This window comes from Balaenoptera musculus, chromosome 16 (genome assembly GCF_009873245.2).
Source record: "Balaenoptera musculus isolate JJ_BM4_2016_0621 chromosome 16, mBalMus1.pri.v3, whole genome shotgun sequence".
In the NCBI taxonomy this organism is placed as follows: domain Eukaryota; kingdom Metazoa; phylum Chordata; class Mammalia; order Artiodactyla; family Balaenopteridae; genus Balaenoptera; species Balaenoptera musculus.
Window position 1 is genome coordinate 15,315,603 of NC_045800.1, and position 15,263 is coordinate 15,330,865.

Below are 15,263 nucleotides of genomic sequence, written 5' to 3' on the forward strand. Positions count from 1 at the left end.
TTACGGCACTTATTACTGTGGGGTTCTAACAGCAGTTTTTTATTTCCCTCATTCATTCTGCATTTATTATTTGGAATTTTCTGTAAGGAATATTTATCCATTCTCACCCATTTATTATCTATTCAATCACTTAAATCGCTATAGAATCATGGATATGTATTATGTTCTTTGGGTTACAATCCAATACAATCACTATTTTTTGCCCAGATTTGACCCATTAAGAACTCTTTCTGGTTGGCTGTGTCCCTTTGCTCCCATCCTCCTTTATTTTGTTTTGAGCACTTTCTTACTTTCTGGCATTAAACAATACTTCAGGTTCACCTTGTGTTCTCCCTGCCCCAGCCCTAGAACCAGCCATTACTCCAGAGAGCCCTGGTTCCTTTCATTGGAAAATGGTATTTAGAAACCAGGATTGTGGGCACTGAATGTGCTCATTGCTACTGGGGCATCATGCTTTCCAGGCCCTCTTGGAGAACTGAGCTAGAAAATATACGTATATATACCTCTGCGTATATATATTAAATATTAAAATAAACTTGAATTCATGCTTATACTCTAAACCAATACCACAGGATTCTTTTTTCTTTCTTTTCTTTTCTTTTTTTTTTTCTTTTGGCCATGCCGCATGGCATGTGGCATCTTAGTTCCCCAACCAGGGATCAAATCCGTGGCCCCTGCAGTGGAAGCTCGGAGTCCTAACCACTGGACAGCCAGGGAATTCCCCACAGGGTTCTTTATAGTCTTCACTCTTTGCATGTTTTTTTAATAGATCTTCATTGGAGTATAATTGCTTCACAATACTGTGTTAGCTTCTGTTGTACAACAAAGTGAATCAGCCATATGCATACATATATCCCCATATCCCCTCCCTCTTGAGCCTCCCTCTCATCCTCCTTATGCGTCATCACAAAGCACGGAGCTGATCTCCCTGTGCTATGCGGCCGCTTCCCACTAGCTAACTATTTTACATTCGGTAGTGTATATATGTCGACGCTACTCTCACTTTGCCTCAACTTCCCCCTCCCACCCCGTGTCCTCAAGTCCATTCTCTATGTCTACGTCTTTCTGTGACAGTGGGAAACCTGACTCACATTAAACACAATTAATTTATATATTTGTCCAAACCTACTAAACATATAAAGTATTGTTAGAATTGTTAATCTGTACTATGTGAGAAACAAATTTACCAATCAGAATATAATGTTTATGTAGGTTTTTTTCTTTAGTTTTATAGTATCCAGCCAAAACACTGTTTTCCAAGGTTACTTAGGTCAGCTCATTATTTTGATGAGGTTATGGCATTTGTAATACAGTTAAATTTATTTGTCACAGTTTGCATTCCCTTATGGGATCCCCTGACATGCTGGTTGACTTTTTTTTTAATTTGCCGTCAGGAAAGTTCATTCTTTGTGGTATACAGTATGATTTGACAAATGCATAGAGTCATTATGAACTACCACAGTGTCATAAAGAACAGTTCCACAGCACAAAAAATTCCATTATGAGGTCCCCTTGAAGGCAATCCCTACCTTTACTACTTCTGGCAAATAACTGATCTCTTTTCCATCTCCATAGTGCAATATGTAGCCTTTTGGTCTGGCTTCTTTCACTAAGTAAAAGGTATTTAAGATTCAGCCATGTCGTTGTATGAATCAATAGTTTGCTCCTCTTCTTGGTTTTCATATATTCCAAAGTTTACGTAGAAGTACCACATTCCCTTAGTCCATCTGGTTTCAGTGCAATACACTGTCAGTGCCTCACCTAAAGTAAGTTCTGCAGTATCTCCCCACTCTTTTGCCTCAGAATGTTCACTGGTATCATGATAAGCTATTAATCAGACATGCTGGCACAGCTCAGAAGCACAATACCCCCAGAGGCATCACTCAACCATCAGTGGAAGAGAGTTAGTGGATAAATTCCCCACCCCCACCCCCAATCCCTGAGGGTTAACTGAGGAGCATTCTGCATAGCTCTTCATAGGTCCCTAGTGGGTCTGAGTTCAAATTTCCCAGTATAGTAGCCAGCCTAATCATGTACATATTATTGGTTTTTCTCCCATCTTTGAAACTCTCTATTCCCTCAATTGTGCTTCCTAGGTTCCTCTCGTAAATAAACTATCTCACCCAAGTCTTTGTGTCTTCTGGAACACTCTTTCCCCAGACAGCCGCATGATTCACTCCCTCATCTACTTGAGGTGTTTATTAACCATTACTTCTAAGTGAGAGCTTCTCTTACCACTCTTTTAAATTGCAAGCTTTATTCCCCTTCCTTGCTTTATTTAATAGCACTTATCACCACCTAACTTCATATACATATGTATGTGTGTGTAATTAATTTTATTAATTTCAATTCGAATACAGGCTCAATTAATGCAGTGATCTTAGTCTACTTTTTTCATTGTTATGTCTCTAGCACGTAAAACACTCTTTGCACATAGTAGGCACTCAATAAAAATATACTGAATAAATTAATTTTTCAAGAAGGTTGATTTTATTCCATATAAGAATAGACTCCCTATTTTAAAAACTCTAAAAACTTTACTGACCTTCAAAATTGAATGGGACCAAATACCAAGGGTCAAATGACTCTATCATGGATATTATACAAAATATTCCCGTACTTAGCTTGACTGGATCCTCTGAGTTGCCTTTGAATTCTAAGATAGTATAATATTATAAACAATAAAAGACTACACTACAGTATAGAAATTTGGTATGAAACCAATATTTCTTTTCCTTTTAACAGTTCACATGAAACCAAATCTAACAATTATATACCATGCATCTGGTCAGCCTGTTTAATGATTCCAAACATAATACCACCTATACAACAAACATGGATATAGGAAAGAATTTTTTTAATCCTTTAAATTTGAGTCTCATTTTCATTGTTTTTTTTTTCTCTAAATCTTTATTATAAGGAAGGAAAGTAATTCTTGGTGTCCTTGAGCAGAAGTTAAAATTGCTTTCATCACATTTTTATTACCTGGACACTGGATAAAGGACCACTCATAGTTCTTCTCTTTAGGACAAACACTGGTGTCAAGAACCATCTCATTATTATGCATTCCAACAAGCTTCATTGGTCCCCGGGAAGACCCTTCAATGCAGTGTCCTCTTCCTGTATTACTAGGATCGTTGCACCAGCCACACCCAGGCTGTTCCAAACATTGTCCACAGGTTCTCAATCCAGAACAATTTTGAGCTGCATGGCAGGAACATCATTAACAAGTATGTTATATGACTTTATATTCAAATAGAATTGCAAGCTAATGGAAAAATAAATATGATCTGAAAAAAGACAGTAAAAAGTCATCTATCGTTAACGTAAACATTTTATGTAATAATAAGAGACAGTAATTACTTCAAAAGCAAATAAAACATACGTTATGAACAAAGAGGAGATGAATGGACTGACTTGAGGGTGAATAAAGGTGTGGTACCATGACATGGAGAAAAACGAAGTCAGCATTTAAACACTCCTGAGAACTTTGCCAGTATTAAGACCTTTTGGGAACTGATCCAGGGGCCTACAGACAACATTGTCTGTGATATAGAGCAATGTTAGTTGTTCTTGTTGTGCCTAGGGAGGGCCTTCAAGGAAAAAATCCTCATCTTCCTGTGAATGTCCAGTGTAAGTCATGCTTACCCACTCCCTGGGATAGCTGAACCCAGCTGGACTGCCTCTCATGGACAATGCTCTTCCCAAGGGTCCAAAATACTAGCATTTGCCTGCCATGTGATGTTTAACAGCAATCTCACTCGAAGAGCCAAACTGAATGGGAATATGGAAACTGGATACTCTGCCTTAGCAGGCAACCAGCAGGACAGGCTCTCTCTTGACTTTCAGGGCTTCAGAATATCACCTCAAGAATCACTCACCTTTTTTTGTTTAACTGATGTATAGACTATGAGCCTCAACTAAGCCTGGGAATACTGTGATGTCTTTTCCAAGGATGAACATATTACAGTCTGCCATAATAGTCATAATAGCTGCTATGTGATGTTTCATATTTTTAATTCACAATAATAGTACCTTATATCAGGCTGAGACTTTTTAAAATTAGTTTCACTGATGTTTTGCTAGCAAAGGTACACTGTCTTGGGAATTGTTTACCCATATAAGATAATGCATAGGTACCAAGTACCATGAATGATGCCTTCTAATGGCATGCTAGAAAAACCTCAAAGGAAAAAAAAAACGGTAGATTTCTGACAGTCTCAATTTCATTTTTGTCGTGGTAATAACTTAACTGCCACTCAGTGTTTTAATATTACTGGAAACAGAAATGTTCCTCAGAAAGCTGCAAATAAGAATAGTGCAAGCTTCTCAGTGAATATCAGGAACTCAATATAGTAGGCTATGCAGGGATAATACAATACTGGATTAAAGAATTCATCAATTACAGTATGATTTGTTGTTATGAATTTTTTCAGTGCTGAGCATTTCACAGACTGGATGCAAGAAAGTGAAGAATGAGTACCATCTCCTATATTTCCTTAATAATAAATTTAAAAGGAAGAATATTCTTTGAGTCATTGAACACAAGTCATTAATGTTAACCCTGTAGATAAATAATTCAGTGACATGAACATACTTCTTTTTGAAAAATTTTTTAAGCAGTAAATGGTGTTAAATGGCACTTCATTTAAAATATCCTTAGATAACTGAACATTTTATATATTACCATACTCCTCCTTAGACTTTTTGCTGTGAAATATTTCTCTTTTATCTGCGATTGTAGCTAGCCCACAGTATCATTGACTAGATTATTCTAATTGTCTTCAAAACTATATTGGGTTGCTATGAAATCAATGGGGAACAATGTAAAATATCAAATTAGGTATGCTATCTTGACATTCTAATTATTTACTATCATGTGATGAATTGAAGTAAATCTTTACTAGGTCGCAAAATAAATCTAGGCTTTATATTTATAGTCTATAGATATCTCCTAGGAAAATAAAATTTAGTTTAGGATTACCTTTTTAAGGAAAGATAACCAATCAAATGTCTTGAAGAAGCATAATGTACAATTAAACCTAAACTGTTTTCAAACACAACATACCTGTTATTGCTTTTCAAACAACTGGGTAAATCTTAGATGAAAGAATCCTGCCTTTCTTACACTGACTGAATGACAAACTATTAATGGTGTCTTTATCTATTAGACTTTAGGCTTTAATAATGAGTTACAAAATGTCATATTCAGAGCAACGTTCTATTCTCTTATGTTTTATTTTAGGTATGAAACTATTACAAAAGGTAATGTTGGTTTAGCTATTGCTCAAGAGTGGAGAGCAACATGCATTGCTGAAAAATTAACAGAATATTCATTCTTTAGTTTGTAATGGAGACTAAAAAACTGAAAGACTCTAATATTTATTCTTTTCTTACGGAAAACAATAACATAGGAAAGCTTTTGTAGGCTGTGCTATTTTGAGTAAGTTATGGGTAGTCTGAAGACTATGTATGAGCTATAAGTAATTAGAGCAATTATTTTTATTCAACTTAATTTTATTTATTTTTGGCTCTTTGAAAGATTAATTCTAACAGGTCCTCACGGTGAATATCGAAGAAAAACCCCTTTGTGCTTCCAGCATGGGAGGGGAAAAGGAACAACTTTGAGATATGCCAGAGCACTGTTTTTCTTACCAAGGCCTGGAGAAACAATTTAACAGAGCCTAAACAGCTGGGGTTTTATCAGAGCCTAACTGACCTGGCTAAAGGGAAATAACCAACTCTAACCTGCTCTAGTCTTTCATGTGGGGGGAAGAGAAGTATACAACTCCAGCTCCCTCCAGCCATGCTGTACCACCTAAGAGTGGAAAAAAAGACTGAGAAGCACTAGTGAAGTGAAGTTCACAGAAGAGTATGGGGCACAGGCTCACCAAAAGAATGAGACGTAATCATAGGACTGTAGAATACTTCCCCTCCTGCACACCCTACTACTACATTACTAAAAGCCTATTTACAGCAGTTTCTTTCAATGTTTGTTGGTTAAAAACATGGAAAAGAATTAAACGTAATAGAGAAGGAGTTTGTTTTCCATAAGGAGTGGGTCACTGCCAGGTAAATACTATCTCCAAAAAACACAAGGGCTCCTTGGGGCAAAGTAAAATGCCCCTCTTCCCCACAAGGATACACAGGGCATATAATTTTAAAAGCTATGGAACAAAAATAACTGCTATTAGACATCATCAGTTCAAATGAGCTATATATATAGCCAAAGGGAAGGCAAATGTGACAATAGACATAACAGTGAAAGAAAAGACCTATGGAAATGAAAAATCCAGCAGACTAGACTAACTGCTCAAGGAACAAACTGCAGAAGTAGAAAATAAGCCTCTATAACAATCAAGAAAACAAAAGAAGCAAAAGATCAAAAACAAGAGATGCCAAAGCAGGACTGAAGAAGTGACCCTTGCATGCCTAGCTGACAATCCCACCAGCAGCAGTTATCATCATTTAGTTCAGCAGTGGTAAAAATGCAATTCATACCTGTGTTCAAAGAGTTAATCATTTTTAATTTACCCTTCAAAAAATGCAGTTACAATTTTTACAGTGGAGGGTTCTCAAAAAATTCATTCTGAAAAGATAAAAAGCCCCAAATTTTTAAAAACCATAAAAAAGGAAAAATATCTGAATCTCATTTAGCAAACAAAGAGATGGAAAGTACAAGTGAATTTAAGAGATATTAAGCTCGTAGGTGGATCAAGATGGCAAAGTGGAGCTCACCTCCCCTCCACAAACACATCAAAAATACATCTACAGGTGGAACAGTTTTCACAGAAAACTAACTGGAAACGGGCAGAAGATCTCTTATACAACCAAAGCTGTAAGATCCCCAAGTAACTGGGTAGGACAGAAAAAAAAAAAAAAAAAGGCATCAGGACAGATCCGAGGCCTGTGGGAGGAATCTGTGAAGGAGGGAGGGTACACACAGGCAGGTCCTTGCCCTGAAAAGCCCCCCTGCAAGCTGGGAGGAGCCTGGACTCTGCTCAGAAAGAGCATGCACCTGCTGGCTTCCTAGCTATCTGTGCAGACAGACCAGTGCTGACAGCTGCCACCTCACTGGACTTCCTGCAAGGGAAAATCCAGCAACCTAGGATACTCTACCCAGCAAGCTTATCATTTAGAATAAAAGAAGAGATAAAGAATTTCTCAGACAAGCAAAAATAAGAAGAATACAGCAATACTAAACATAACGTAAAAGAAATATTGAAAGGTCTTCTCTAAATAGAAAAGAAGCAAGAATCTATAGGAAAGGGAAAATCACAATAGGAAAGACAAAAATATAACAGGATTGATCACTTAAATAAGCCAGTACATACATTTAAAAACAATCAAAAAAAATTTTTAGAAGTGATTATAACTACAATTAACAGCAAAAGGATAAACACGAAGATGTAAGATAGAACGTCAAAATAACAAAATGTTGGGGAGGGGAGTACAAAACTATAGATTTTTTAGAATGTGTTTGAACTTACATGACTATGTCAAAAGCAAACAGATGTAGTTATGGGTTAACATACTTTAAAACCAGGATAATCACAAATTAAAAACATACAGTAGATTCACAAAAAAGAAAAAGAAACAACATAATACAAAAGGAAACCATCAAATCATAAATGGAAAAATGAAAAGAAGAAATGAACATAGAAGAACTATGAAATCAACTAGAAAATAAGGTTTAAAATGGCAATAAATACATATTTATCAATAATTAGCTTAAATGTCAATGGAATAAATACTCCAATCAACAGACACAGAATGGCAGATTGGATTAAAAAACAAGAACCTACAATATGCTGCCTACAAGAGACTCACTTTATGGCATATAGACACATATTGATTGAAAGTGAGGGGATGGAAAAAAATATTTCATGCAAATGGAAACAACAGGAAAGTGGGGGCAGCAATGCTCATATCAGACAAGAAATACTTTAAAAGAAAGTCCATAAAGACAGACAAAGAAGGACACTATATAATGACAAAGGGATCAATCCAAGAAGAGGACATCATACTCATTAATATATATATGCACCCAATATACAAGCACCTAAGTACATAAAACAAATACTAAGAGACATAAAGTCAGAAATTAAGAGAAAAATAATGATAGTAGGAGATTTTTAACACCCCACTGACATCAATGGACAGATCTTCCAGACAGAAAATCAATAAGGCAACAGAGACCCTAAATGACACAATAAAACAGTTGGCCTTAATTGATATCTACAGGACACTACATCCAAAAAGACCAAAATACACATTCTTTTCAAGCACACATAGAACATTCTCTAGCATAGACCACATACTAGTATACAAAAGAAGCCTCAACAAATTTAACAGGATAGAAATTATTTCAAGCATCTTTTCTGACCACAATGGTGTGAAACTAGAAATCAACCACAGAAAGGAAAATGGGGGAAAAAGGATCACACGAAGACTAAAAAGCATGCTATTAAAAAAACCAATGGGTCAATGATGAAATCAAAGAGGAAATCAGAAAATACCTCAAGACAAATGACAATAAAAACACAACCTTACAAAATCCATGAGAGGCAGCAAAAGCAGTCCTAAGCGGGAAGTTCATAGCAATGCAGACCTTCCTCAAGACACAAGAAAAATCTCAAATAAACAACCTAACCTACCACCTAAAAGAATTAGAAGAAGAAGAATAAACAAAACCTATAGTCAGCAGAAGGAAGGAAATAAAGATCAGAGAGGAAATAAATAAAATAGAAATCAAAAAACAATAGAAAAGATCAATAAAACCAACAGCTGGTTTTTCACAAAGATAAAATTGAAAACCTCTAGCCAGGCTCACCAGGAAGAAAAGAGAGAGGACCCAAATAAACAAAATAAGAAGTGAAAGAGGAGAAGTAACAACTGACACTGCAGAAATACAAAAAGTCATAAGAGAATAAAAGAAAAAGGCATAAAAATATGAAGAGGTATATGCCAACAAACTGGACAACCTACATGAAATGGAAAAGCTTCTAGAAATATACAGCCTACCAAATTTGAGGCAAGAAGAAACAGATAATTTGAATAGACTGATCACTAGAAGTAAAATAGAATCTGTAAAAAGAAAAGAAAACAAAACAAAACAAAAACTCCCTGCAAACTAAAGTCCAGGACCAGACAGCTTCACTGGGGAAGTCTACCAAACATTAAAAGAAGAATTTATACCCATCCTCCTCAAACCATTCCAAAAGACTGAAGGGAAGGGACACTCCCAAAGTCATTCTATGAAACCACCATCACTCTGATACCAAAACCAGACAAAGACTTACAAAAAAAGAAAATTACAGGCCAATATCTTTGATGACTATAGAGGTGAAAATCCTCAAAAAAATAGCAAACTGAATCCAACAATACATAAAATGAATCATACACCATGATCAAGTTGGATTCATTCCAGGGTTGCAAGGATGGTTCAACATACACAAGTCAATCAATGTGATACACCCGAACAACAAAAGAAAAGACAAAAACCACATGATCATTTCAATACACGCAGAAAAAGCATTTGATAAAATTCAACATCCATTCATGATAAAGACCCTCACTAAACTGGGTATAGAGAGAACATATCCCAACATAATAAAAGCCATTTACAACAAACCAAAAGCCAAAATAATATTCAATGTTGAAAAGCTGAAAGCCTTCTCACTAAATTCAGGAACAAGACAAGTATGCTCACTTTCACCACTTCTACTCAACATAGTATTGGAAGCCCTAGCCACAGCAATCAGACAAGAATTGGAAAGAAAGACATAAAACTGCCATTATTTGCAGATGACAGTGTACGCTATATATATAGAGAACCCTAAAGACTTCATACAAAGACTATTAGAATTAATAAATGAATTCAGCAAGGAAGCAGGATACAAGATTAACATATAGAAATCTGTTGCATTTCTTTACACTAACAATGAAATATCAGAAAGTGAAAGTGAAAAAACAATCTTGTTTAAAATCGCATCAAAAAACTAAAATACCTAGGAATAAACTTAACCAAGGAGGTGAAAGACCTATACACTGGAAACTATAGAACACTGATAAAGGAAACTGAAGATGATTCAAAGAAATGAAAAGATATCCCATGCTCTTAGATTGTAAAAATTAATATTGTTAAAATGGCCATACCACCCAAACCAATCTATAGATTTAATGCAATCCTTATCAAAATATGCATGGCATTTTTAACAGAACTAGAACAAATAACCTTAAAATTTATATCAAACCACAAAAGATCCAGAATTGCCAAAGCAATCCTGAGGAAAAAGAACAAAGCTGGAAGCACGACCTTCTCAGACTTCAGACGATATTACAAAGCTACAGTAATCAAAACAGCGTGGTACTGGCACAAAAACAGACATATGGATCAATGGAACAGAATAGAGAGCCCAGAAATAAACTCACACACCTACAGCCAATTAATCTACGACAAAGGAGTCAAGAATACACAATGGAGAAAAGGTAGTCCCTTCAACAAGTGGTGCTGGGAAAGCTGAACAGCTACATGTAAATCCACGAAATCAGAAAAATCCCTCACACCATATATAAAAATAAACTCAAAATGGTTTAAAAGCCTAAAGATAAACATGACACCATAAAACTTCTAGAAGAGAACATAGGCAAAACATTCTCTGACATAAATCATATCAATGTTTTCTTAGGTCAGTCCCCCAACGCAAAAGAATTAAAAGCAAAAATAAACAAATGGGACCTAGTCAAACTTAAAAGCTTTTGCCCAGCAAAGGAATCATCAACAAAATGAAAAGACAACCTATGGAATGGGAGAAAATATGTGCAAACAATGTGACCAACAAGGGGTTAATATCTAAAATATACAGACAACTCATACAACTCAATAACAAAAAAACAAACAACCCAATCAAAAAATGGGCATAAGACCTAAATAGTCATCTCTCCAAAGAAGACACAGAGTTGGCCAAAAGGCACATGAAAAGATGCTCAACATCACTAATCATCAGAGAAATGCAAATCAAAGCCACAATGAGGTATTACCTCACACCGGTCAGAAAGGTTATCATCAAAAAGTCTACAAATAATAAATGCTGGAGAGGGAGTGGAGAAAAGGAAACCCTCCTACACTGTTGATGGGAATGTAAATTGGTGCAGCCACTATGGAAAACAGTATGGAGGTTCCTTAAAAACTAAAAACAGAGCTACCATATGATCCAGCAATCCCACTCCTGGGCATATATCCAGAAAAGACAAAAATACTAATTTGAAAAGATACATGCATCCCAATGTTCATAGCAACACTATTTACAATAGCTAAGACATGGAAAAAACCCAAGTGCCCATAAAGAGACGACTGGATGACTGGCTTAAGAAGATGTGGTGTCATAAAAAAAGAATGAAATATTGCCATATGCAGCAACATGGATGGACCTAGAGATTATCATATTAAGTCAGACAGAGAAAGACAAATATTATATGATATCACTTATATGTAGAATCTAAAAAAAATGAATCTATATACAAAACAGAATCACAGACATAGAAAACAAACTTACGGTTACCAAAGAGGAAAGGAGGGGGCGGGGGGGAATAAATTAGGAGTATGGGATTAACAGATACAAACTACTATACATAAAATAGATAAGCAACAAGGATTTACTATACAGCACAGGGAACTATATTCAATATCTTATAATAACGTATAATGGAAAATAATATGAAAAAATAATATATATATGTATATATATATAACTGAATCACTTTGCTATATACCTGAAACTAACACAATATTGTAAATCAACTATACTCCAATAAAAAAAGGCAAAAACAAGAGATATTGATATATATCCAAAAATTCCAATGACTATTTTAAGATTTCCAATAAGAGTAAATAGAAGAAAACAAATAATTTGACATTAAGGAACATTTTTAGCAGATGAAAGAAAACTACTCTCCAGATTAAGAGCAAATGAGAATCCATTTTTGAAAACCACATCAACTACTGTAAAACTGAATTCAAATAAACTGCAAAATTTTGAATGCCAAGGATAAAGAGAATAGTCTTAAAAGCTCTCAAAGAAAGGGAAAAAAAAGATGTCCCACAAAAAATGAAAATTAGATTGGCATGAAAATTCTTATCCACAACACTGAATGCTAGACCTTCTAAAGAAACAATTTATTTAGAACTCCACACCCAGGCATTTTATTGTTCAAGTGAACATGAAAAATGCACTTTTAGACATGCAAAGACTCAAAAAGTTTACTAGCCACAAATTTATTTCGAAAGAATTACTGAAGACTATTTTCCAGAAGATGAACAAATGAAAAGAATGGAATATAGGAAAGATTTGTGAATGGAGAAGACAACTTAGACTTAACTCTAAATAATTTTTAGAAAGTTCTTAAAAGTTTAAGAGCTTGGAGACTTTCCAAGTTCCTTTTTCCCTACATTTTAGCCTTTTTGCATTGTGAAATATAACACACATACATAGAAGTACATAAAGAAAAATGTGATACGAATAAATTATTTTAAATGAATACTCGGTACCTGCATGCAGCCTAGAAGCAGAACATTGCCTCCTTTGTACCCTTTTCCTAATCAGCACCCCTAATCTTTTCCAGCAGCATCCTCTATTTGACATTTATAAGAATAACTTTTTACCTTACCCTACAGTTCTACCTAAAAAATTCATTCCTAAACAATATAGCACAGTTTTGCGTATTTTCAACTTTATCTAAATGGGTCATACATATATAATCTTTTGTGAAACAAACACAACAATCAAGGCAGGAGAAGCTGAGCAATGTCTCAACTCCCCACAAGTCTCCAGGACTGGTATTTCAACCTTCCTCGGCAGCTGGCTCCTAGTTATAAGACGTTTTCTGTGCTAGCAAGACCATTTTATGCCTGCAACACCCCCCTGTCACACACTTGATCACGTACGTCCCCATTCCTTATCAAAATTCTTAAAATGGGATAGCAACAGGGAGCTCAACCCATAACAGGTCGAGCCATACCCATCCCAGGAACACCTCTCCACTTGACGCCAAGAGCCTGGAAGAATAAATGCACACAACAGCTACAGCCTGCAAGTTCTAGCCTACACTGTGGCAATTACCACTTTGTCCCAGCTCTTCAAGCAACATTGGTGCCCAATATGGAACAAATATGGATTTGGTTGGGTCCCTAGGGGAAGGAAACATCCTCCCTGGGAGTAATGTAAGGTCTGGAAGAGACAGTGAGTCTCCATCTGTATTGGCTTAAGCAGCTGCCTCTAAATGAGGGCACTCATCTGAGCAAGAAGGGCTTAAAACTGGATGACCATGCTGCCTCATTACTACACAGGACCCGGTAACACAGACTGTCAGGTGCTTCCTCATTCTATAGTCCTTATAAAACATGAGACCAGCAAGGGGCAGGGTCCTCCCCCGAAGCACAACCCACAGTAAGTTCAGTATTGGCCTGGTGACACAACTCCCCATGTGACGCCAAGATTATACATCTTGCATTTGTAGCAAATATACCACCACTGATATATCCTTGCCAAAAATTACTTAACTTGAATCTAATCATGAGGAAACAATTAGACAAATCCAAGTTGGGAAACCTACAAAACAACTGGTGTAGATTCTTTAAAAAAAAAAAAAATCACAGTTATAAAAAAGACGACACAGGAACTGTGCTAGATTAAAGGACACTAAAGAAGCACAACAAAGCAATGAGATCCTTCTGAAGTGAGCACTTTCATGAAGTGTTACTCTGTCTTCAACCCACGCTCAGAATTCAGGGGAACACAAATGTGGCAAAATGCTCATAGTAGGGTAATATACTTAGGGGAATTCAAAATGATGGTATGATGTAAATCAGGGGCTTACAGCATTAAGAGGTTTTAAAACTAGCTTTTACTTGTAACTAGCCATTTTTTATTGTAACTAGTGACAATATTTTTTCTCATTTTTTTAAACTTTCTCAAATGTTCAATTTCTCTGTCCATCACAGAAAAGTGATTTATGTTGCAGTTAAACAAAAAGGGACTCTAGAGAAATACTTACGAGAGCAGGTGGCAGTCTGCCACTCCAGACACTGTCCATATGGAAAAGAGATTATGTAAGCATTTGAGTCAACGCATCGCTTCGTGCTGCTGCACCACATACACTCCATGCCGTTGCTGGTACAGTTGGAACACGATGTCCTTAAAGAGCATGGCTTTTTGCAAGGTCTTGCATTTTGATTTGGACTAACTGGAATAAATCAGCAAATATAATTATTTTATTTGTTAACTGCTTTCTAACACAAGTATATGAGTTTCGTTCATTTTGTTGTTTACGGAATGTTTCAATTAAGCCAAGTGTGGGATAAAAATTAGAGTAAAAATTGTATGATAACGTAAATGAGAATGAAGATGACATGTCAATACTTCTTAAATTTATTATCTAATTTGAAATTTATAATACCTTGGAAATTTTTAATCATTTACAAAGTACATAAAATTGTATAATTTAAAATTTTTTAAATAGAAATGTAATACATGACCTAGGTTTTTCTATCTTTTGGCTAAATATTATGTTCACTAACATTATTTACTTTTCTATCTAGCCATAATTCTATAAACATTCCATGCCTTATCAAAGCAACAAACAATAAAAATAAAACAATTTACTATAAAATTTTTACATAAAATATAATATTTATCACACCCATTAGGATGATTATTTTTTTAAATGCTGGCAAGGATGTGGAGAAATTGGAAGCCTGTACGCTACTTGTGGGAATGTTAAAATGGTGAAGCTTCCATAGCAAACAGTATGGCAATTCCTCAAAAAATTAAACACGGAATTACCATATGATACAGTAATTCCACTTCTGGCTACAAACCCAAAAGACATGAAAGCAGGAACTGGAACAGATATTTGTAAACCTATGTTCATAGCATCATTATTCACAATAGTCAGTAGGTGGAAGCAACAAGTGTCCACCAAGATATGAATGGATAAACAAAATGTGGTATATACATACAATGGATAATTATTCATGTTTAAACAGGAATGAAATTCTGACATATGTTACAACATGGGTGAACTTTGAAGACATTATGCTAAGAGAAATAAGCCAGTCACAAAATGGACAAACACCTTATGATTCCACTTACATGAGATGCTTAGAGCAGTCAAACTCATAGAGACAGGAAGTAGAAGGTGGCTGTCAGGGGCTGGAGGAGGGATGAGTGGGGAGTTATTGTGTAATGGATATGGAGTTTCAG

General features: G+C 35.7%; 1 protein-coding gene across 1 annotated transcript in view; it reads right to left on the reverse strand.

Moving 5' to 3' along the window:
* ATRNL1 (attractin like 1) overlaps positions 1-15,263 on the reverse strand; it is a 688,151-nt gene that overhangs the window by 517,982 nt on the left and 154,906 nt on the right. The window contains exons 17-18 of the mRNA XM_036829651.1: positions 14,056-14,244; positions 2,986-3,204 (exon numbers count right to left, since the gene is read on the reverse strand). Of these exons, the coding sequence (XP_036685546.1) occupies positions 2,986-3,204; positions 14,056-14,244 (408 nt within the window). The remainder of the gene's footprint in view (positions 1-2,985; positions 3,205-14,055; positions 14,245-15,263) is intronic.